At 34.6% G+C, this 26,008-nt stretch overlaps 1 protein-coding gene across 1 annotated transcript in view; it reads left to right on the forward strand.

Moving 5' to 3' along the window:
• Positions 1-24,670, forward strand: part of LOC109383447 (multiple epidermal growth factor-like domains protein 6) — a 157,587-nt gene extending 132,917 nt beyond the window's left edge. Inside the window, exons 15-20 of the mRNA XM_019643910.1 lie at positions 2,283-2,408; positions 10,073-10,201; positions 14,517-14,645; positions 17,487-17,615; positions 18,802-18,930; positions 23,137-24,670. Coding sequence (XP_019499455.1) covers positions 2,283-2,408; positions 10,073-10,201; positions 14,517-14,645; positions 17,487-17,615; positions 18,802-18,930; positions 23,137-23,288 — 794 coding nt within the window. The 3' untranslated portion in view covers positions 23,289-24,670. The remainder of the gene's footprint in view (positions 1-2,282; positions 2,409-10,072; positions 10,202-14,516; positions 14,646-17,486; positions 17,616-18,801; positions 18,931-23,136) is intronic.
• Positions 24,671-26,008: the final 1,338 nt, after the last annotated feature.

Raw genomic sequence — 26,008 nt, forward strand, 5'->3', positions numbered from 1 at the left:
ATGTTTTTATCAGATCTGCCATTTTCTAAATAGTATTTGGACAGTTTGCAAGATGGAGATGACCTTTAGGGAGGATAGAGAAAGCAATCAGTAGGAGAGCACATGGTGGGGAGGTGGCCCTGGCATTATTACGTTCTTTGACCTATGTGCTGTTGATAAAGACGTTCCTTTTGTGATCCTTCATTGAGATGTACATTTATGTTTTTTGCACTATTCTGTAATTTGTACTTAACAATTAAAAGAGTAAAAGAACCATCAATAGATACTAAATTAAAAGAAGTACTGTGATTGTGAACTTGAGATTTCTTCATTTGGAAGAATGATAATGGAGTTTGTGATAGGGCAGTTGCTAAGCTGTTATGTACTTTCTTTGAATAAATACCCAGAAGTGGAATTGCTGGGTCATAAAGTAGTTCAATTTTTAATTTTATGTATGCACCCTTATGTTTATTGCAGCATTATTTATATTAGCCAAGAAATGGAATCAACCTAAGTCCCTATCAATAGACAATTAGATAAAGAAGATGTGAAGATATATATGTATGGAATATTACTCAGCCTCAAAAAAAGAATGAAATCTTAACATTTATAACAACATGGATAAACCTAGAGGGTATTATGCTAAGTGAAATAAGTCAGACAAAGAAAAACAAATACCACATGATTTCACTTATATGTAGAATCTAAAAAACAAAATAAATGAACAAAGAAAGCAGAAACAGACTCATAGATACAGAGAACAAACTAATGCTTGCCAGATGGGAGGGGGTTGGGAGACTGGGTGAAAAATGTGAAGGGATTAAGAAGTACAAATTGGTAGTTACAAAATAGGCATGGGGATGTAAATTACAGCATAGGGAATATTGTCAATAATATTGTAATAACTATGCATGGTGCCAGGTGGGTACTAGACTTATCAGGGGATCACTTTGTAAGTTATATAAATGTCTAACTGCTATGTTATACACCTGAAACTAATATAAAATGATATTGAATGTTAACTGTAATTAAAAAATTAAAATTTAAAAAAAATGTTATATGCTAAAGATATCCAAATGCTTATCTTTGCCAGGCAGGTAGTTGCTAAGTCTTTTATGAGGGTAATTTTAATTACCCTGCCTCAGTACCCTGCTGTTCTGAGGATAAGAGATGAATAAGACATAGTCCTGGCTCCTAGTAGTGGAAAATTGAAACCTGGTGGATCCTGCCTCTGAGGCCTCCATGGCCAAGTTATCTTTGAATTCAAGCCAACCCATAAACATCTCCTAAACGTTCTCACTGGCTCCTTTGTGTTTGTTCTTCAAAGAGAATCCTTGACAGAAATTTCCTAATTTTCTCAGGCCAAAGCATCTTCAAAAGCTATGGTTTCCCTGAATATGGGGAATATTTTTGTCTTCAGAAAGCTGTGATTCTGTACCTGAACAGTTTTCCTTCTTTGCTTTGGTGGCTAGATAGGTCAGAGCTAAACTTGCAGTCTACCTCTTACAAGTTTAAGGAATTATGATATTCACTTATGCATGTATTGTTACTAGATTCTCCCTTCACTTGATTCTCATAGTATTTATTTTATCTTTCTCTGTTACCTGTAGTTTGGTAAGCATCCCAATGAATTTGTGGAATGAGGTTACAGCAAAACAATCAAATTGGTAAATGTGTTAATTTATTAATAAATTAACTTTAAATGTACATTAGTTCATATGATTAATTTAATAAACATAATTTATGAAAGATAATTTAATAAACTTATTGGTCTCTGATAAATAATGGATTTACAAATAAATTAGTAAATACATAAATAAATATTTGGAGATGTGAGCATAATGGATCTTATATTAATGTGTGAAAGTGTAAATTAAAATTCCAGAGTAGACTTTAAGAGAAAGCATACTAAATATTATTACACACACACACACACAGACACACACACACACACACACACACATGCACTTACATACATACTTGCTAAGACAGCCATGGGGTAAAGCAAGAATGAGTTTGTAAGAGTCATTTATATCATATATGTAATTGTTTGACACTAGATAGTTGGTTGGAATTCCTGATGTCAACTAAAATTACACTAAGTAAGCAACAATTTGAACAGTTCCTTTTCTTGTTTTGTTTTGTTTTTCAAAGTAACCTTTTAAGTTGAAATCCAAATTGAAGACAAGTGAGGGAAACCTATTGATTAAAGAAAAGTGTCATGTATTTAAAAGTTTTTTAAAATCTTGACTGGCAATAGGTTTTAATGAGAAAAATCTGCTTTTGTTTTGCTCCTTCTGCAGCTTGTCCTGAGGATCACTATGGGCAGGACTGTGTCCGGCGCTGTTCCTGCGGCTCAGGACGCTGTGACCCGGTGACTGGAGGGTGCCAGTGTTCACCTGGCCAAATAGGAGCCAGGTGTCAGCAAGGTAACAATGGCCGCAGGGCAGCTTGTTCATCCAGGCACTAACTATGCTAAACTAGGCAATAGAATTAAATAGGCATTGTTTACAACACTTTTTTCTTAAATGTGGCTTTAATAACATGAAAGTACACGTTCCTGTAGAACTATATAGGATATAATATTCCAGAGGGTAAAAAAAATTGAAAACAAAATCAAAGAATAATTTCTGCATCCTCTTGACTAGGGGTAAATTTTAAAATAACTTTGGCTAACTTTTGTAAAACTACTGGAAATCGTGTATTAGAGATATCTAATTATAAGAACTGAAGAGTTTTATGTCCTTTTAAACTTTCATAAGCCCACTGGAAGCTGAAAGACAAATAAGAGGGGGAAAAAACAACGACCATGATCTCTGTTTAAAACTGCAAAAGTTTCTCGTCCTAAATCATAATATTTATTATCATCATAATAATCATAATAACAGAAGAATTGTCAAGTTCAGTGAAATGGGGACACGTGCAAAGGATGCTGGGCCCCTACAACTCTTGAGTGCAGCCAGCAGTGTGCAGCCACTTCTCCATGGCTCACACACGGGCAAAACTAATGATCCGTTGCTGAAACACAAGGGTTGGGTGCATGGTCAGGCCGCAGGAGCTTCCTTGAATCCCTTGGACACAATAGAGTGGCAGGAAAAGTGGGATAAAACCAAGAAGTGAACAGACAAGTCATCTCTTCAACTCTGTACTAGGATACAGAGAACTCTGTGGGCAGTAAGGAGCCTTGCAGCTAAGCCTACGCACTAAGGAAGACTAAGCCTACACACACACTCTCTCTCTCTCTCTCTCTCTCTCTCTCTCTCTCTCTCTCTCTCTCTCTCTCTCTTTCAATTTTGTGTCATGTGGAGGCCAAGGAGGCTTCCTACCAGCTGAAATCATTTTTCTAGCCCCAAATCCATAATACCTTCCCACAAATACCCAAGAAATAGAAAGCTAAGTTAATGAAAAAAAGAAAGAAAGAAAAACTGAACTGATACATGTTAAAAAGCTCTCCTCGTTTTGCAAACAAAATGTGAAAGCATTCAACATGGAGCAGAAAAGTTTTGTTATGGAGCACGTGAAAATATTGACCAGAATTTCTTCCAGGAATTCAAAGGACATAATGAAAAAACAGCCTCTATAAAATGTGAGTGCAATGCAGAGATACAGGGTTCATGAAGTAAATGAAAACACAACAAAAGAAAATGAAAAAATAAGCTGGCAGAGCTCAGAAAGAAGTGGAAAAGAAAATTAAACCTCACATCATATGAGTGAGGGCCACGCTGAACACAAGTAATAGGATGGATTCTGCTGATGGGACAGCTAGGTACATAAAGAATATGCTTGAGGAAAATGAAAATAATTATATGGGAAAGAAAAATAATCAAATATAATATTCAAGGTGTTTTATCTGAAATGAAAGAAGATCTGATGCTATAGATTGAAATGAATACATTCTATCCCTGGAAATACTTGCTAAAATTGATCATAGACAAGGGAAAACTCCATTGAGAATATAAGAAAAAATAATGAGATCTCATATGAGGGAGGCTCAATCTTATCTCATACTTCGCAGCAATATTCATTGCTAGCATGCAGTTAATCAATGCCTATGAAGTTTCTTGGGGAAAAAAATATGACAAGAGTATTTTATACACAGTTAAACTGTTATTTAAATATTACATGATGGAAAATAAACACATATTTTTAATAATAAAATGTTTCTGGGAGTATGGTAGCTATAAAATATTTTGAAAAAACTAATAAAAGATAAATTTGAGCCACCCAGTAATAAATGGAAAATCTCTGGCATTAGTAGTTGTGGGATGACAGGGATAGAGCTGTGTCAAATTATATTGTTTAATTATGGCAACTCGATAAGTATATTTAAATGTATAATGGTAAATTCTGGAAATTAAAATGCTATAGTTGAGAATTTAAAAGTAAAAATGTAGTCAACTAAAATCAAGTGGAGGAGAAGAATGAGTAAAATTAGAAGAAAGCATAATCATATTAATTCCATCACCACTCATACTGGAGGGTCAAATGTACCAAATAAAGAAATTCATTATATTATATCATATCTTATGCCCTGCCTAAGGAAGATTCTCTAGGTTATATAAAATTATAAGCATTCCACTGAGAAAGATGGAGTATATATACCAATCCCTATTCCTTTCTCCAAACACAATAAACATTTTAGAAACTACATAAAAAGCAAACATAAGAATCTCTAAAATGTGAAGAGAAGGTAGACTCTAGGGACAGCGGGGACCTGGGGAACAACATAATGATGAGTTCCCTGGGTCTTTTTTATTGTCTTACATATCCTGAACTGGGTGCAGAGAAGCCCAAAACCCAGAAAGGCTAATCAGTGCAGATAAAATAAGGTCCAAGATAAGCCTGCTTCCTTTAGTCAAAAGACAAGGAAAAAGGTAAACTAGCAAGACAAAAAACTTAGACAATAACCAGCCTGCTCTAGTCACACTACAAAATAAAACTGCATCCTCAACCCTAACCCCATCAGCAAAGGCCAGCTGAGGAATCCACACTTCAAACTCCACCAGGATGTAATGAGGCAACCCTCTCCCTGCACCAGCATAGTGTGAGAGAAGGGCTAATGGGGCTGGGACTTTCATCCCTGCCAGATAAGAATGTATCCCACCCCGGCAGTGTCAGTGCAAACTATGGAGATTGTGTGAACTTCCACCACCACCAGATGGTAAGAAGACACCACCTCTTTCTGCTAGGGTGGCGTCAGATGAGTTATAGTAGAGAGTCAGGACTTTCACCTCTACCAAACAGCAATGAGGCTACCCCATACAGTGTCAGTAGAGGTCAAGTGGGGAGCTGTAAGGAGGCACCTCTACCCCTCTGTCAGGGACGTGGCAGCAAAGGCTTGGTGGGGGGCCTGAACTCTCACACTGGTCCAGCAGGAATGAGTCCTGTTTATCCCCCTCCCACTTGAAGTCTCTATGAGGAACATGGACTTCAACCTCTATCTGGTGAACTTTCCTCACCAGTGCAATGTCATAGAAGACTTACTAAATCAGGAGATTTAAATGAGATCCAGAATTTCATATCATATTTAAAATGTCCAAGCTTCATTCAAAAATTATTCATCCTATGTTCAACAACCAGGCAAATTTCAACCTGAATAAGACACTTGAATAAGAAAAATAATTAACAGACACCAACACTCAGATGACATTGATGATAAAGTCATCTCATAAGAATTTTAAAGAAGCCATCATAAAAAATGCTTCAGTGATCAACTATGGACATGCTTCAATATAAATAAAAGAAGAAATAGAAATGCTCAGCAAAAACAAACAAACAAACAAAAAACCTCAAAGGATAGTGGGCTTAATAGCAGAATGAAGAAGACAGAGGAACACAGTAGACAGACAGTAAACAGTAGACAGACTTCAAAGATAAAACAGTAGGAGTTACCCAATCCGAACAACAGAAAGCGAAAAAAACAAACAAACAGCTAAAAAAATTTAAAAATAACAAATAACAAAGCCTCAAGACCCATACCATAAACGTAATCTGAAACATTAAAAAAAAGATCTAACATGTATGTCATCAGAGCCTCAGAAGAGAGGCAAAAGAGAGCAGGACTGAAACAGTATTCAAAGAAATAATGGCTAAAACTTTCCTTAACATGACAAAAAAATATAAACCGACAGATTCAAGAAGCCATGTGAATGCCAAACAGGACAAACTGAAAGAAATCCATGAAAGACATATCAACATCAAACTTCTGAAAACTAAATAAATAAGTAAATTTTAAAAACCTTGAAAACAGCAAGAGAGAAACAACACCCACCTTAGTTTAGAAAGAAAAGACTCCAAAATAAAATGAAGGTAAATAAATGGGTACAGATACACCACGCACATGTGAGCAAAAGTAAATCAGTAGTCATGACCTCAACATCAATGTAGATTTTATGGTAGCAAAGCATCTAATTGGAAGGGCACTTAACAGAATAGAGGGTAAAATTCACACCAAAGATTTAAGTGTAAAGGAAATGTATAAAACAAATAGCACAGAATCAAAATTCATAAAGCAAAAGTCATATGCTAGAAGCAGAAATAGGCAACAAGAACTTATCAGTAGAAGATTAGTTCATTTATGTTAGCCCATACACAGATAACTGTATACATATATGCATAAAAATATAATCCTATAGAAACTTGAGCATAATTAATAATGTATGACTAATTGCTATAAACTGAACTCTGCACCCTGAAAAAAAATACTATGCTATTTTTTTCACAGTATCCATGGGACATTTACAAAATTTGAAAAAGAAAGTCAAGCAATTCCACAAAGTATGACATTCTAGAATCACAAGGCAATAAAACAGTAACTAATAACAAAACTAACTCTCTTGCCAGGGGGTGGGGGGGACCCACCACACTATACCACATGGGTATTTTGACACCTTCTTAAATAATCCATGGCTAATAAAAGCAAACAAAACCAGTATTCAGAAATTTAAAAATAGAAATTAATGACATTCCAATTAGCTATGGGATAAAGCTAATTTAGTAAACAAGGTAAAACTTATATTCCAAAATACTTATGTTAGTGAATAAGAAGTGATGAAAATAAGTGGAAAAAAAACAATAAAAACAATAAAATACACTTACAATGAAAATGAGGAATTATTAAAGTAAAACATAGGGAAAATATGAATTATTTAATATTAAGTCAAATGACCAGGAATCTAGACAAAAATAAAGTTGGATCCCTACATTACTTTATTCACCAAAATTACTTCCAAGTGTATAAAGTACTTAAACAATGGCAAAACTGACAGTGCTAGCATTACCATTAGGATTTTTTTTAATTGTTTTATTTTGGAAAGCCATATACAAATCTTTACAAAAATGCAAAACTCACAAAAGGAAGGAAAAAAATGGTGTTTAGATTTAAAAGGAAAAAAAATTTCTTCAAGGCATAAAACAAAAAACAGTGTCAAAAGATAAACAAAATGAAAAAAGAAAGATGAACCAAAGCATTAATTGTCTTACTAAGCAAAGAGTTCTTGTATATCAATTAGAAAAAATCCATGACACCCAATAGATCATATGAAAAGATGATAAGTGTCATTCATAATGTGAGAAATCCAAATTAAAGTTGTAATTATACTCTTATATCACTTCACCTATCAGATTTTTATAATGTTTGTAAGATTTTTATACCAGTTTGACTAGAGATTGAAAAATAGGCACATTAATAATCCTTCTTATTAAATTTGCAAATGTCTTTGTAAGGAAATTTGATAATGTCATGATTTAGAAGCACATATCTTTTTATTGAGAAAATCATCTGGAGACTTACCCTACAGGTATAATGTTATATATCAATAAAGACTTCCATGTGGATATTCATTACATTGTTTATAGTAGCAAAATATTTTGAACAACCTACTTGTCCATCAATAGTGGAGTGGTAAAATAATTTTTTGTTAGATGCAATAAATCCTGTGCAGCTGTTATAAAAGAATGAGGCAGTTCTATTGTACATACTAGTTTAGAAAAATCTTGGAAAATTTTATTACAGAGGAAAGTAAATTTCACATTATCTATCTATGTTAACCTTTTGGATAAAACAGTTGAAAGGTAATAGAGCTATACATATGTATGGGTTATTAGGCATGGAATATTTCTGAATCTATTCAGTCATTTATCTATTCAATTAAACAAATATTTATTGAATGCAATGCCTGTTTTAAACATATGGAATATATGGATAAAATCACAATATCTTAATCCTCATGCAACTTGTTTTCTAGTGGAGAAGAGAGACAATAAACAATAAACATAATTAATAACTTAATTATATGTATGTTAATAGGGAATGAAACAGCACAATAAGGGGCTTGAGAGTGCTGGTGGGTTAAAATTGTTAATCGAGTGGTCAGAATAAGTCTCTTTGAAAGAAGTGAGGTCTATGGTACAGAAAAAAAGATCTTAACAATGATGTTTTGACAAGGGAACCTGGAAGACTGGATGAAATACTTTTTTCCATAATGTACCTTTACATAGTGTGTGAAATATTTATCAGGTAATTACATTAACTTTAAAAAAGCAATATGTAAAGTTATATAGACAGTTCTGTGTGAATACTGTTCTAAGACTTAGTCCTGGGGAAAAATAATTTCTAAGTTCATCTCACTTTTCCCATTACGTTTTTTGTCCTAAGTATTATCTTGGAGTCCTATGTTTTCACAGATTCACCAGTTTCATCAATGTCTTTCAACATTCAGGTTGAAAAATGAATGGGCCTCCTGGCTGATGATGTTGTTTTAAAAGGGTAGAAGGGAAACAGATGAAAGTTTATTTTAATAGTATGAGACCTCATGTCATTGATTCTGCTTAATTTGCCTCAAAGGCAAAAACTGAAAATGAATAATTAACAGTTAATTTAAGGTAGCCTATTACACATGTGATGATAATCCAACCATTTGTTATACAACTAAAATTGTTATTTAAATAGACAAAATGAAAACCCTTTTTCCATTTGGTACTAAAGTGAAGTGCATCTATTCAGTCAAATAAAGACAAGAAAGTGTCACACAGATTTAATTCAAGTACACGTTCTCTTATGTATTGACCAAATGTTAGCTGGAATTAAAAGAATGGTTGATGAGAAGTCAGAAGACCTAGATTTGAATCTTGGTTTTTCATCTCTACTGGCTGCTTAAAACTAAGCAAATCTAAATCTCTGTGCATCAGTTTTCTCAAGTATAAAATAAGAATAACGTACCCACATCAGAAGGATATTATATTTGTGAGTATTAAATGAGATAATTCATGTGGAAAATATCATTCTGTAAAAACACTACAAACTGCAGGGTATAAATGGCAGGCCCTTGGCCAAATCTAGCCACAAATGTGTTTGAATTGGCTGACATAGTTTTGGCGTCCACAGTACTATAAAACTATTTTAATTAGTTGCCAACATTTAAAGATTGGGTGATTCTATATAAAATATGGATTTTTAATTTTCCTGAAAAAAATTACATTAGCTGGCTATGTTGAGCCTATACTCTCATGGCAAAACCAACTAAATGCCAGTAGTGGTTAGTCTCGCTTTAGAGAGCCTTGCTCTCCCACGGGTGGCACTTGCCGTCATTCAGTTATTTTCCCCCTGACAATGAAGACTCAATTTTCCTTATGTCTGGTCAGCTTCACTCACTTGTATCTTAATTCCTCTTGGCAGTGCATTTTTGTTTGTGTCACTCACCACTGTAGGCTGAAGTGCTTTTCCGATTTCAGCACGAAGACATTAAAGAACAAACTGCTCATCTGTCTTCTTTATCATTTATGAGACTAAATATATAAAAGGCTGCCATTGCTAATCTGGGATTGACCTCTGCTTGTTCACTAGGGCATCTCCAGTTGCCAGACACATAATTATGAGCTAATAAATATTTATGTAGTGAATGAAAACATGAATGAAGGACGGTGATGTGCTTATTACCTTAAGGATAATCTGAGTATTTGTTTTAATTTGAACAATTTTCTTATGCTTTTCTACTTAAATATGATTACCTGAAGCAGAGAAATATGCTCATGTGACATTTTTATTCATATATATATGCATATATATTTTATATTCATATATATTTTACTACAGGATGTCCCCAAACAAGGTATGGCCCAAATTGTGAGCTAAAATGTACCTGTAAAAATGGTGGTCTTTGCAATCCTGTGGATGGAAGCTGTACCTGTGGCCTTGGATGGACAGGAAATTATTGTGAAAAAGGTAAGTTGATTAATACCTTCTTGCATTCAATAAAAATGTAGAGCATACTGCCATTGGTTGACAAAGCACAGTAGAGGCCTGTGAAGAAACTTGCTTTCCAATAAGTTCACGCAAGCTGTTTATAATAATGATTGCATTTCCAATAAAAATAGTGTTATGTTAATATTGATTGATTTTTGTTAACTTGTTACCAAAATACCACATGAAAACTCTTGTAATTGAAATAGTGTTAATGTGAAAGAGCTCCTGTGAGACCTAAATCCACTCTTCCTCCAGCCAGTTCTGAAGCCTGAAGCCTCTGCAGATGGCAAATCTCCGAACCTTGAGTTTCTTGGCATGAGGCGGAAGGGCCTCAACAAGCACTGAGACATTGGGGCAGCCGAGTAGAGGATACAGGGCCCTGGGCAGAGCTAGTTCACATTAAGAGTGGGCCAGCTGCAAGGGATAAAGAGGAGGACTCTAGGAGCAGAGGTCTCCAAACTTTATTCCATCAAGAAAATGTAATCATCGACCACTATAAATGCATTTTTACTCATAAGAATCGTTCATGTGCTTCTCAACTAATGCATTATGTATATATTATAAAACATATATAAAGGTTTAATTGATGAAAAATGGATAAAGATAAATACTAATAGTTGTTCTAATGTTTTCTGTTTGAACCACAATTGATTATTCTGTAAAACTCTGGAGAGCACGCACCCTACTTTAGAATGCACTATTGTAGGAGATGATTTTGTGTTTTGGCAGAATGGAGGAGAAGGGCTCTGACAGTGAGGCAAAGTGTGGGTCAGAACACTGCTGGGGCCCCCCTACCCTTGGGCACCCTGAGTAAAAAAAATTCCCAGTGAACTTTTACCTAGATGGTTTCAGCTATGGGATATGGCCCTTTAGACCTTCTGCCCTGACATACTGTCACAGCGGGTGTGATACCCACCATCCTTCACTATGAATTTCACTGGCATGAAATTTGGCAAGGTGGCATAGAAGAAAGCGCTTTGCTGTGGGAATGGATAGACCCACATGCCAACCCCGCTCAGCTCATACTAAACTCTATGGCTTTGGGAAGTTCACAGCCTCTCTGCGATTTGGTTTTCCCACTCTAAGTCTAACATTTCTCTTCTAAATCTAACATTCAAGGTCATTTTCACGGATTTTTTTTAATGTGGATACCTCCCTAATTCATGGGAGATAGCTCTTACCAATTTTGTGATATTGGAGATGACTAAATCAGATTAATAGCATTACTTTAAAAATAGTACCATTTTGTTCATATTGGATTTTTTAAAATTCTAAGTTGGACGACTTCAGCATTTTGGGACATGGGATATTTTAACTTTTATCTGATCATTTAAAATTAATTCTTTATTAATTAATTATTTAAATTAGACTATAATTAAAATATATTGTTAACTTATTTGTAGTCTATCATGTAAACTTTTGAATCGTTGGGTAAATACAAATGCAATTTTGCAACATATTGACAAATTCTCCTCTGTGTGGGGTTGAAAACATTTTACATCCTCATAAGCAATATATAGATTGCCTGTTTCCTCAGAGCTTTATCAAAAGAGTATGTTATCAAAATTTTGACGATAAATGTTATATCAGTGGAGTTTTAATTTTCATTTTTATTAGTATGAATGAGGTTTTACATCTTCTCCAATGGATAAGGACCTTTTACATTTTTTGTATAAATTGTTTATTCAAAATTCTAGCTCATTTTTCTATAAGGTTGTTGGCTTTTTCTTCTCTAATATTAGAAATCCTGTATATATTAGAGATATTTAATGTTTATTGTGAATTACTCACCCTAATTTGGGAAAGTTTATCTTTTGTGTTTTGATTTTGCCAATAGTATGTTTGCCACCTACTTAGTCATCTATTGATACATAACAAACCACCCCAAAACTTAGAGACTTAAAACAACAATTTATTGTTATCCCTCATGATTCTGAGGGTAAACTGGGTTTAGCTGAGTGATTCTTCTCTCAGATGACATCTTGGGTTGGAGTTCTCTGGAGATTCAACTGGGTTGAAATATAGAAAATAACCTCTTCATTTATACATCTGCCACCTTGTTTTTCCTCCACATGGTTACTTTCTCCTTGTCTTAGCTCAGGCTGCTATAACAATGTCATCAACTACATAGGTGACTTAATAGAAATTTATTTTCACAGTTCTGGAATTTGAGAATTCTAAGATTTGGTTCCTGGTGAAGGCTCTCATTCTGGTTGTAGATGGTCTTCTTTTTGTTTCATTCTTATGGGGATGGGGGGGCGGGGGAAGCAAGAGCAAGAATGATACCTTGTATCTCTTTTTATGAGGTCACTAGTCCCATCATGAGGATTCTACCCTTGTTACCTAATTACCTCCCAAAGGCCTCATCTCCAAATAATGTCACATTAGAGATTAGGGTTTTAACATATGAATTGGGAAGGCACACAAACATGCAGAACACAACACTCCTTGTGGCACCTAAGACCTCACTGCATGGCCTATTTCTCCCACAGGATAATTGGGTTTCTTATATGACAGCTGGTTTCCCAAAGCAGAAGTCGTCAGGTCTTCCTAAGGCTTGCAAGTGACATAACATCAATTCCACCACATCCTACTGGATAAAGCAAGTCATGGGATTAGCCCACGTTCTACATACGAGGGGACTACACAGGGTGTGAACCCCAAGGGATACGCTTTTGTTAGGAGCATCTTTGGACTATAGATTCTACATGATTCACAAGGATTTTTTGTTTGTTTTTTGTAATAAAATATATCTTTCTTCCCTCTATTTTTTAAAATTTTAATCACATTAGGAATGTATTTCCCATTCTTGGGTTTTAGAGGAATTCACCCATTTTCCTTTGATATCAGAATGATGTCATTCTTGACATTTAATTCTCTGATCAATTTTAAATATTTTTCTTAGTGTATGGTATAAGGAATATATCAATTTCCCCCTATTTATATGGCTTTTTAGTTATTGTACTGCAGCTTTTATAGGTCTGTCTTCCCCATTGACTTGAGATGCAGGCTTCATTGAATACTCAACATTTATATGCACTTAGGTATATTTTTGGATGTTCTGTTCTATTCATCTATTTATGAGTAAATGTGATACTGTTTTATTATTATTATTATTATTATTATTATTATTATTATTATTATTATTATTTAGTTTTTATTATATGTATTTGATGCTGACAGGGCTAACCACCCTTTATTGCTTTTCTTTTTCAAAGATTTTCCGGCACTATTCTTGTTTATTTTTCTTTCAAATGAACTTTATAATCAAATTGTCTAAATGAAAAAAAAAATCAGGTTTTTTTTTTGTTTGTTTTACTGTTTTATTGTCCTTTGTGTTTACTCTCTTAGGGAGAATTAGCATATTTATGATAGTAACTCATCTTATCCAAGAACAAACGTGGCCTGTCATTTCATTTGTTCAAGTTTTTTGTTCCTCATTAAGTGAAAGGCTGGATACTAATATTCATATTAAGATATAGCTATTGAGTTCCTAATTTATGCTTTTACTGAATTTTTTTTAGTGGATTTATTTTTCAAATGTCTTTTCTGCATCTCTGGAATTAATTATATGATTTTTCTCTTTAGGCTGATAAATATGATGGATTAATGAATTTCCTAATATTGAATGACCTTACAGTCTTGCAACAAGTACTGCTTGGACATGATATATTACTTTATAATGTGCTGTTGGTTTCTATGTACTTATATTTTTTTATGAATTTGGCATATCAATATTCATAAATTGAATTGAGTTGTAGTTTTTTAATGCATTTTTTCAGGTTTTAGAATTGATGTTATACTCAATTAATAAAATGTATTTGAAATCTTACTTCCTTTCCAAAATTCTGCAATAGTATAAATAGTAGAGTAATGATCTGATCTGTAAAGGTTTGTAGAATTTTCCTGTGAAACCTAGGACTGGTGGGATTTCTTTTTTATTTAATTCAAGAGCTATTTCACTATTTTCTTTATTGTTTTTCTATTATAATTACCCCATCTAGGTTTTCTGTCTCAAATTAGGATAATTTTGCTATCTTCTATAACTTTTCCATTGCATTTAGGTTTTTATATTTATTTGTATTTTATTTTTTACATTTATTCCTTTTAATCATTCCACATTTTTTAAAAAATTGTGTGTATTTGTGCTTCCTCTCTTTTATCTTGGTTAGGTTAGCTAATGAGTCATATACTTTTTATTTTTTCATTAATTCTGCTGTTTTTTCTGTCTTCAGACTCATTACAAATTCAATTGTCTCAACTAGAACTAAATGTTTGGTGGTTTCTCTTTCAGAATGTCCCCCTGGGTATTATGGCCCAGGCTGCCGTTTTAATTGTACATGTCAGAACAATGGAGTTTGCAACAGGTTTTCTGGAAGCTGTGAATGCCTCCAAGGTTACTATGGAAGAGTCTGTGAACATGGTAAAGAGAGAAAATGAGTGGGCATGTTATGGCATTAATAAGTTTTAAGCTTTAAAACCTATTTTTTAAATAATAAAAGTAATACATTATATCAAATTAGATAAACTGTTAATGCTTTAATGAATAGTATTATAATGTATATCATAGCTCTAATTTAAGATCTCAGTGTTGACAACTACCATGATTAAATAATTGGATTTGTTTATTCTTTTTGAAACTATTATTTGAAAAACAATTCTATGATTTTATGACCATCTGTAGAAGACACAGGTAGACCCACTCAGAAGAGTCAGCTGCTGATGTGTTGAATAAAATCATTCTACTTCCTCTGACTGCCGTTAGGCAAAATATAGGCAAAGAAGCTGCTTGTTTCGTGTTAATCTAGACTTAACTCTGAAAGATCTTCAAGTTCGCTTTAAACATATTTATTTATATCATTTTTTCATTTGGACTCAATACTTTTACCATAAAATTAGAAAATGGGAGAATTATACAATAATTTGTCTTAGATGTCAGGGAGCCCTGATGGACAACACAATTAAGATGTGAGAGCTTAGGTTCTAGAGTTAGTTATATGTGGCCCAGCTCTGCCAAATAAAAGATGTATAAACTATTAACTTCAAGTTTCAGTTTCATCATCTGTAGAACGGAGGTAATAACACCTACCTTAAAAGGTTATCAAGAGGATTAAATTAAAAGATACATGTAAGCATTTAGCACTGAGGCATGTTGCAAAAGCTTGACTGATACTAATTATTGAGAAGGAAGTAGCTTTTTAAAGCCTTTGAAGTGATGTTAGCAATGTTTAAATTGTTTCCATGTTTTTCAACTTGTTTTTAGGATTCGGCAAACATATTTCACAGAAACAAATCTTACTAAGTCTTTTGAGGTTTAGTACTCTTGCCAACCATTCTAAGGTTTCTTGGGTCAGGGAGTATGTATGTAAACATCTTGTGGTTTTTATTTGTTTGTTTGTTTTGTTTTCAAATTGAAGTAAGAGCTGCAGATCAGAAAAAGCATCTATTCAAAGTCCATAAATGTCATACTACATACATTCTGCATCCTATAGGTGTGGTATCAAGGAAGATTTTGAGCAGACAAGAGACAACACTCTCGTGAAATAAATCTGTAAAGTGGGTACATTATTGATTATTAGGAAAAGGAGTCATCAGCAGAGTCTACGTGGGAAGCTGTAGTGATAGGCTGGGATTTTTAAAATCTGGATGGGGATGAAAATGGAAATGAATGAGCAGAATACTTTGGAAGAATAATTGACTATATTTAGCAATTGATTTGAATATGGAGGTGAGGAAAATGAAGGAATCAAAGATGGCTCTAAAGTTGCAAGCCAGGGAACCTGGAAGAAAGATAGTATTACATAATGAAATGGAAAAGTCAAGTAAGACAACCCTTATAGGCTCAGTTTTATATATAATTAAAATAAAGACGATAAAGGAGATTCTATTTTTTTCTATGTATTCTGAATAACAATTATACAAAAACAAACAGAAGGAACCCTGCATCTTCCTTTATTATTCATTTTTTAAAGAATTATAATGAGACCAAAAATGTAAGAGTATATATTATATAAAATAATTCATTCCTTATCTCTTTTTGGTTTCACCTCCTTTTTTCTGCTCCCTGAATATGATTTTTTCTTAATGTTGTAATGCCATGCATGCTGGTGACATGTCATACCCATGTGAAGTCTAGGAAAATCCAATTCTAGGTGCCTGGGGAGGGGGGAGGGGGGCACAGAGAGAGAAAGAAAGAAGAGAGAAAGTTCAAGAGCGAGAGAGTGAGAGAAAAGAGAGAATGAATAATTGAAGGGTGAGGACATTTCATCCCCCTCCCATTCCCATTGGTGAGTGATGAGCATAACCTTAGAGAAAACTCAAGATGGGAAATGGATGTATTTGTCTGTAGTCAAGCTTAGTTAGCTCTTACACACCTCTTGCAGAGTGAGCATCTCCCTGGGCAGATGACAACTTTAGCATTCAAAGAAATACATTTGCTTGGATGACATGGTCTCTAAATGTAAACCATTCTGATGTTAAGCCACAAAAACATTTATCTTCTTCAAACTATGGAAGAAACACAGTTTATACTGGACATACTAAGTAACAAATCTACTTTATGGGCCATCCATGGAAGTTTTTAAAAAATTAAATTTCAGAATGGTATACCTAAAACCTATGCAGCTTTACTAACCATTGTCAACCCAAATAAATTTCAATTAAAAAAAAATTTTCACCCACTTTAAAACAACTTTCTCATAAGATATTAACCTATTATACAACATACACTCTCTCTTTTGTTCCGTTTCCTGTCTCCCTCCCCCCTCGCTTTTCTCATGCCCACCTCTGTCATCCATTCCCAGAACTTAAAATATCAAGAGCTATATGAATCACCTTCCACAAATACTTTTATTTATTTAATGATTTAAATTTATTTTGTTAAACCATTCTTTCTTAATTTAGCCTGTACCCAAATTTTGAAAACATTGTTCTTTTAAGTGTTTAGGGTATTAAAGGATTTTGGTGACGTTTTTGCCAGACTATAGCACATCATAGCAAATAAATTTTATCTACTTGAAGATATTTAAAATTTTATGGATTCTTCTCAGTTACTTGTAGAAAATGGCCCTTAATAGAATCACTTATCTGAATGACTAAACTATTGTCAATATGCTTCTCCACATGATTTTTTTATTGTTTTCTAATTTTCTGCTCTCGTCTCCTTCTTTGGTCCTGGGAAACAAGTGACCTAAAGCATATCCTTTAATTTTTCCTGTATTTATTCTTAAAGCCAAAATAGCACTTTGACATTTTTATTTTCCAGCATGCCTTCCTGGATTTTATGGTTTGAATTGTGCTCACGTCTGTGACTGCAAAAATGGAGCTAGTTGTGATGTAGAGAATGGACAGTGCATTTGCCCAGCAGGTTTCCATGGCAGCCAGTGTGAAAAAGGTATGGCAGAGCATTTTTAAGCAGATGAATGGGGGAATTGTATGTGACTGTGAGATCTTTCTATCTTATGGCAAATATAAACCCAAAGCAAAAATATGGGATAATCACCTAAGCTTCTAACTTGTACATTAAAGCAACAGGAATTCACTCAACAGACAATGCAAGTATTGCATCCTTCTGATATTGCTGCTGATTGTTCAAAATTTTATCCTCCCCAAATAAAAGTGTTTAATATCTCAAAACACCTAAAACTGTTAGTCCTTAGTGGACAAAGGATCCACCTCTGAATGATAATCATTCTATTAAATGCTTTTTAAAGAATGATATGTATTGGGCTCAAAGCTATTGAAATTCAATAGATAAAAGGGCTTTATGAAACATAATTAAAGATGTGGATGAGGCATTTATTCCTAGAAAGTAAATGCAGCCATGAATGTGGCTGAAGATACAGAGGTGAGGATTTGGGTTACTTAGTTTGAAACAAAATATTATGAAGTCCTAAACAACTGATCAAGCCTATTCAAAACAATACCAGACTTCATAGTTCTCAGTAAACAACTCCAAGTCCAATTTTAGTCTACATTAGTTATGCTCTTGTGCACATGGCTAACAATAGCCACTATAATGATAATGATAACATAATGATAGTGGTAATTGGACTTTGTTTGAATTACAGTTATTGCCTTTAAAAGGGATTTATATATTAGTTCCATACTATATCCTCACACATATATTATCACTTCATATATATTGTCTTCACTAATCCTTTAGTCATTCATTATTTAGTGTTAAATTCTGGGATTATGCATATAGAGGAGCTTACAGTCTTCCCTGGAAATAGCAAATAAATAATATTTTAAGGAAAAATATTAAGTGTAATACACTAGGCTAGTAGACTCAATCTCCTTCCTTAAGTTCCTATCTTCAAAAAGCTTTCATATATTCTAACAGGGATATAAAAAGTAAATCAATTTTAGGACCTGCATGTGAAATCATGTATAAAATGAAACTTGTTTCTGAGAATTCCAAAACTTTCCTCTTTACTTCTGACGAGCAAATCTCATTGTATCACCCCATTTTGCTATTTGGGGCTCAATCTTGAGGAAATTCTATTTTTAATCTCAATTTACATACATGAGTGAAAGCTCAAGGGGTTAATGTTTCAGCATTTCTCTTTCCTTGGTAGAGTGTTCACCTGGGATGTTTGGAGACAAATGTCATCAACTCTGTGACTGTGAAAAGCAAAGCTCCTGCCACCCAGTAACTGGAAAATGCCTCTGCCCACCTGGGAGAACCGGAGCCAGATGTGAAGCGGGTATGAGCCAAGCTGTCCCTCTGACTCATAGGTCATACAGAGACTATATATATATATATATTTTAGAAATGTTACTCAAAGAACATCACACCACCACTGCTTGTCACCTTACCTTAGCGGGGTATGTAGTTGTTATATCACTGGAACCCATGTCAGCACTGCAGCTGACAGAGGACACCCTGTAAGTACCTCAAGTGATGCAGTTAAACACCCTGAGGGCAAAAGTTATTCAGATAAATCACTAGAATTAAGGTAATTAAGGTACAGTCCAGGTAGTATTCTTGAGACCCAAGTTCTCAGCTATTTGGGAATTGAGATTTATATGTTGTTTTGTTTTGTTTTGTTTTTGTTTCCATTCACAGGAAGACTACCTAGAGTGTAAAGTTCTAAATCTTTAGGGACTCTCTTAAGATGAGGAGAAAGTAGATTGAGTGAATCATTGGCTCATCACTTGCTGTTGAACTTAATGGGTGCTTACTAGATGAAAAGGTTTTATATAATTCTCCACAGTCCTAAATGAATGACCTGCCACAGATTATGACCTAAAGGAGAGTGTTTAACCTCAGAATTTACTTTCCTCATTCTGAAAAAAGGAAGGGTTGAGGCTATGTATTTCTAAGATCATTTCCAGCACCAATCTATGATTCCGTAACCTGAGATTTCAGTAATGCTGAGTCAGCCACAGTAACCTCCAGGCTACAGAAGAATGCTATCCACCCAGCCTCATCTCCCCCATGCCACCTCGCTTCTCAGAAATAGCAATAGAAGCTACTTTCTTTGAATGCCAGGCACCATCCTAAACATTTCGTGTGTATTAATTTACTCTTTCCCACAACCGTATGAGGTTGCTCTAGTTTTATTCCTATTTGACAGGTGAAGAAACTGAGGCACAGAAAAAAGTAGTCAGAGGCAGACCCAAGATTTAATCTCAGGCAGTCTGGTTCTGGACCGTGGGTGATGCTGTTAGTAGGCAATACTGTATGTGTGAATGTCTGTATGTAGTCCAGTATGGGGAACCTCCAGTGGCTCATCAAGAGATTAGTATTCTTTCCTATCCCTTTTTAGTAGACTTTTAAAATAAAGCCAAGGGGTTATGAATATCGAGTTGGAATCCTTTGGTATCTTCCAATTCAAGAGCTTACTGATGTTCATTTTGGCAAAGCTGCTTCGTTTAAATCTCGAATCCTTGTGTTTCACTGCACTACAAGGTCCTGAAGAGTTGGATCCATGTTTATCTTTTATCAAAAAGAAAAGACTTAGAACAAGGCCCAGCACATGAGAGTCTTCAGCAAATCTTTGTTGAAGGAATCCTTGCTTTTCTTTTCAGCATCCTCCATGGAGTCATGGTAAACAAGTACCCGAACCCTGTCACAGCTAAACTACATCTGTCAGAATAAACGTCAGCATGACATATGGGTGAAGCCACAACATACATGTCACCAAAGGCAGAATGCTTGTAGTATTTGTGGTTTCATCTAAATACTGAAGAAGCCACTAATGTTTACTCAATGCATATAATCTGCCAGGCATTTTAATTTACACTAGGTGCCTTCCCTATTATCACTATTTCCATTTTATAGATGAGGGAGCAGAAGCACAAAAAGATTAAGTAATTTGCCCAAGATTAAGTGGCAGATTGGGGATTGGAAGCAGGGAATCTGGATTTAGAGGCCGACTTTTAACGTCCCCACTCTGCTGCCTCCCAAGGGAAAGAAAGGAACAGGAATTGCTTTTGGTTGTGTATCTGCATGGTCCAATATGCATTCTCCATTAACCACAGGTTGCTATTTAATTCAAATTTAGTTTAATTTAAAATTCACCTCCCTAGTCACACATGACATTTCAAGTGCTCAGTGACCACATATGATTAGTGGCTACAGTATTGTAAAGCACAGTATAGAACATTTTCTTCCTTGCAGAAATGTCTTTGGACAGCACTCAGCTGGGGCTTAAAACTTGCCAATAAACCAAAAGAGCTTATGGACAGGCTGGAAATTAAAGCCTCACTCTATGAACTTTCTATGGACTAAATTCTCATATCACATAGTCTCTTTCATCAACAGGTAAATTGCCATGTGACAGTGGATCGTATGTATTAACGTGCCCATTCTCAATGGGCACCTGAAGGCCCCTCCTGTCATGAGCAATTTGGGGTACCCACAGCCTACACAGATGTACTACAGGGACTTTTATTTGCATTTTTATTTTCAATTAGGAACAGTTCATCTGCGATATTAACTGTGAGCAGCTGTGTCTATACAGGCACTGTAAAGATAAAAGACCTCATTTTAATTTGAACTCTGGTAAAGGACCTATTAAACAACCATAATGTTAATTCATAAAAGAATGTAACAGCTTTTTATTGGATTATTTCCCCACCCCCTTGGTAAATTAACATTTGCAGACATTCAAACAGATGTCTTAAATACACATCGTTATTAACATGAAAATGTGGTATTTTTATAAATTAAAATCAGATTCTGAACTGCTCAGGAGAGATTCTGACTCAACTCTTTTTCAAACAAGAAAACTAGATCTTATACCAAGTTAAGTGACCTTCCCTCACACTGGGCAGAGGTGGATGGATGCACTGGGTTAAATTTGAAATGCCACAAGATTTTTTTAAATTTTGATAAAGTTTAATGATTTAAAGAAAAGATTCATTTAAAGAATTGCACGAATCGCATTTGTGTCACCTCCAAAGCTCCTTTTACCTACATGTTGTTCCTTCATTTAGCAAGGAATTGAATTACTGTTTGCTCTGTAAAAAGAATTAATTGCAAAATTGATTTATAGGTTTTCATTTATCTCGTATTTAAAATCTAACTTGTTAATTAAGACAAAAGAGCAAGACCATACCTTAACCTACCTTCATTATCCAAGAGAGCAATGAATAAACATGCAACTGCTTATGGAGTATTTAGGTTGATTCTCCAACCTAGCAAAGAGCATTCTGAGGCAATAAGAAATGTTTAACAAAAATTTTCCCACAGACTCAGAATTTACTCTAGTTCCTGTATCCTCATTGTTTATATTGATATTTTTAAATTTCCACCTCCTTATTTGGATTTTAAACGACATGTGCTTGATACCTTGTGTCTTTCCACATGGTGGTGTGAGGGATGAACACTAGCTGAGAATTCGGAGAGCCAGTTCTGCCATTTGCCAGGGATATACCATTTGAAAAGGTCCCTTAAGCCATACCAAACCTCAGTTTCTCTCTCAACAATGAGCGAGCTTACCTTACTGCCTTGCCTACCTCACAGGTTTGCTAGAACCAACTGAGTTCATGTATTAGGAACTCGTTTGTCAACTGTTTAAAGCTAGTAACTCAATACTGCAAAGTTAAGTTTCTCTGATCCTTAAACAGTGATAGTAAGCTGAGTTACTCCCCAGTCTAGCTTGACTGACTCTGAACCCATTTTCTGTTTCCATGGGCTAGGCTGGGCTTTCTTCCTAACGTTACAATCCTTCAGAAACTGAACCTGTTAATTTCTGATAATTCCCTGCTGGTTATCAGACTAAAACCAAATGCCCAGGCTGGGGTGTGATGGCTGGGGGCACCTTTTAGTCTACATTTACTTATTTTGATAAAGCTAACATTTTTTATCCCCTCCCTCCATTTCTCTACTTGTTACAATCACAATGCAATTCAACTAAAAGGTAGTTATACCCCTATGTATATACAGCAGGATTTTAGAGAGGTAGGCACACAGGGGATCTCTGGCCCTTTTGACATCCTTTACAAGGTGAAAGAGTTGAATGTACAGCCATTTCATTTTCATCAACATAAGCACAAACAATCATGTTTTCAACCTAAAGTTAAATTTCATTTATTGTGTACTCTGGGTGAGTGTTGCCTTTTTCTGACCTCAAGACAACTAATCCATTTTCCTTGTGTCCCTCGCAGTGGGACTGTTATATGTTCTGACAACGCACTTAAAAAAACTTTAGTCACTGTCCTGTCTTCTCCCCCTTTCAATTTTGTCACTACCTCCCTGGACACGCCCCAGCCTCCTGTTTTCCATTAAAGGCCTTACTTTTATTGTACAGCATTCTAGCATGGGAAAAAGATACCACATGGTTAACCAGAATTCTTTACAAGTCTATCATTATCTTATTGAATTCCAAGAAATAGTAGTGAAAATACTATTCGATAAAAAAGCGTTACTTGAATTGATTTTGTTTTTATTTTTTACCTCACAGAATGCAGATCAGGCCAGTATGGACCTGACTGCGCTCTCAAGTGCCAATGTGTCCACAGAGCTCACTGTAACCCTCTGAATGGGAGCTGCACTTGCCCCTCGAGGAGAATGGGTCCCACTTGTGAAGAAAATGGTTTGGATGATACTCAGTAGCCATATACTGACAGCTTTTCAGTGGGTGAATAGAATTTTGCTGAGGTTCACCCATGATTCATCATCTTAACTCTGTCAAAGAAATGTAATCGCTCAACCATGTTCAGCTCAACCTCGCCTGCCATGAGGTGAAAAACAGGACATCTCAACTTTATGGCCTCCAAGCATAAGTTAATTCTCTGGTCTACCCTGCCCAACTTCCTTTTGCCAAAGAACATGCCCAAGACTAAGAGAATGTTTTTTAAAGATCCCCATCATAGTAACATTTTGGACTAATAAATGAAACTTTTTTTATATGCACAGGCGGTATTTAAATTTGGAAGTAAGAACTGCCTTTCAGTTCAGGTTGGACTGTGCTGAAATATTCACACTTATTCACTGAAGACCTCAGTGGTCATTAAGTAGCTGGATTCTCTTTAGAAATGTCTAGAATTTCATCAATTTTTTCTCAGTATGCTGCCTTACATCTAAGTCTGCTTCAGATTGTGAATGTATTGTATTTCAAACATGAGTTTTGGTGTGGGAGACTCTTAAGACTTTAGCCACATAAAGATCTGGGTAAAAGTATGACGTGCACACTTACAATGAATCATCAAAATGTTTAGTGGTGTTCTTCTCATCACTGGTCAGCAGACAGGAAAAAAAAAGAGTAGAAATGATCAAAGCAAGTGCTTTGCCTGTTCTGGGGGACACAAATTTCCCATAGAGTAGGGCCCGACCAGAATTACACCTTTAATCCACATTGGTAATCTTCATCCTAATTGCTCATCATTTAGGTCAGCTTTACTGCCATTTGTAAGCACAGCCCTGTAATGAGCCCAAGAAAGATACAGCAATAAATACAATTGTATTTTTGTTTTCAAGTAGTTTAAAATCATTTAAAATTTTAGACTATTGGTTAATTCACATTGGGTAACAGTATTTTCTTGATTGGAAATGTTACTTTACTCATGCTTTACTGAGGTAAAAATAGGGAAATATTGAAAGTATATGACTAATGCATATTGTCTAGAGTAGCTTTTAAATCAAAACTGATTTAGGATAGAATTGACTGAAGGATTTATGAAAAATACTTAGTGTTATCAATTCAGTATAGTTTCTGGTCTTTATTTAACACTTATCTTCCTATATCTCAGCATATTTAAGAGAGATATAGCATACCTATAATTCACAGCCATGCCAATGTTAATGTTATTAAATGACATAAAGGACTTGATTAAATATAAATTGGATTTGCTCTTAAAAGAGCCACAATCAACTTATCCTTTTCTTTTTTTTCTCTACCTACAGTATTTGGAATTAAAGTTTTATGTTTGTATTTAAATTAATTTTAGCTATTTTTATCAAATCATTTAAAAACTATGCTTTATTTGAATGTTTTCCATTTTTCTTACCTTTTATATTTTAATCTCTCAGCTACCCCCATCTGATCTGCAAAGAAAATAAAATATGTAAGAACAGATATCTCTCGTGGGCCATTATCTACTGCTGGACGCCTCTCATTTCAAGCCAAAACAAACAAACAACAACAACCAAAAAAAAAAAACAAAAAAAACAACACTGAGAAAAAGCAAGAAACCAGGTTTCTCTTCCTTACTAGAGATGTTATCTCCTATTAAGGCACATGACAAACTCTACTAGATTTGGCAGGTAATAAAAAGTAAAGGATTTCTTTTGGTTGAATTTTTTTCTTATATATTGCTTAACTCATTATAAATAAGAAGCCATATGTAAAATGTTAAGCACAGTTCTTGGCAAATGGCAGATGGTCCATATATTATCTCTTTTTATCTCTCTTTCCACCCCAAGCTCTAAAACAAACTATGAGAGCGGGGAAGCAAAGTCATAGCATAAAGCTGTATTTACACTATCACATTAGACAAATTGAGTTTCACTTTCATCCTTGTATCAGTCACCAGAAAATAATGCAAGTCACCATAGCCACTTCTCTTTACAAATTTTTTATAGGTTGTCTTTCTCATCAAAAAAGAAAATACAAAAATGTTTAAAATCAAGAATGTTTCCATTTTATGTTTGATTACCTTGAAAACTCTTGGTTTAGGTAATAGGTGGTACCCAGCAGAAGCTAATAGTCCTGTGGTAAGTCATTCTTCCTAAAAATATTCCAGTTCTTCTGCTTGAAGACACTAGCAGATGTCTGAAAATCATTATAGGCAATGCCATTTTATTCGTGGACCAACATATAATAAATGTTAATCTTAAATAATTTAATAGACAGAAAATTATGAAATAGAATTTCCTTGCAAAATTATGTAGCTAGAATTTTTAAAATTATTTTTTAATAACCGCCATGTTAAAACTACTTCAAATTAGGAAAATAATGTACAATAACCCATATTTCTGAGCAAATAAATAAAGCCTCCCTTTTACTTGTATAAGAATTTACCTGGGCTTTCTACATGTAAACAGTTATTTGGGTATAGTGCAGTATAATTTGGCTACCAAGAAATAGCTTGCAGAGAATTTTTAAAAATTCAACTAATGTTTAATAGTGAAGCATGATTTAATAGGTATGTCCTCTTTCAACCAAAGTTCAGTGTCAAATTAGAATCATTGTCATTGGGTAATACTTCATATTACTCCTCCCATCTTTCCTCCCTATATAATCTGCTCTTTGAATTTAGAAATGCTGACCACAAAAGAAATTCATCCACTCATAATACCCCTTTACAAAAGGTGCCTTTGCTGTGATGTTTCAG

The sequence above is a fragment of the Hipposideros armiger genome, unplaced genomic scaffold, assembly GCF_001890085.2.
Source record: "Hipposideros armiger isolate ML-2016 unplaced genomic scaffold, ASM189008v1 scaffold_83, whole genome shotgun sequence".
Classification (NCBI taxonomy): domain Eukaryota; kingdom Metazoa; phylum Chordata; class Mammalia; order Chiroptera; family Hipposideridae; genus Hipposideros; species Hipposideros armiger.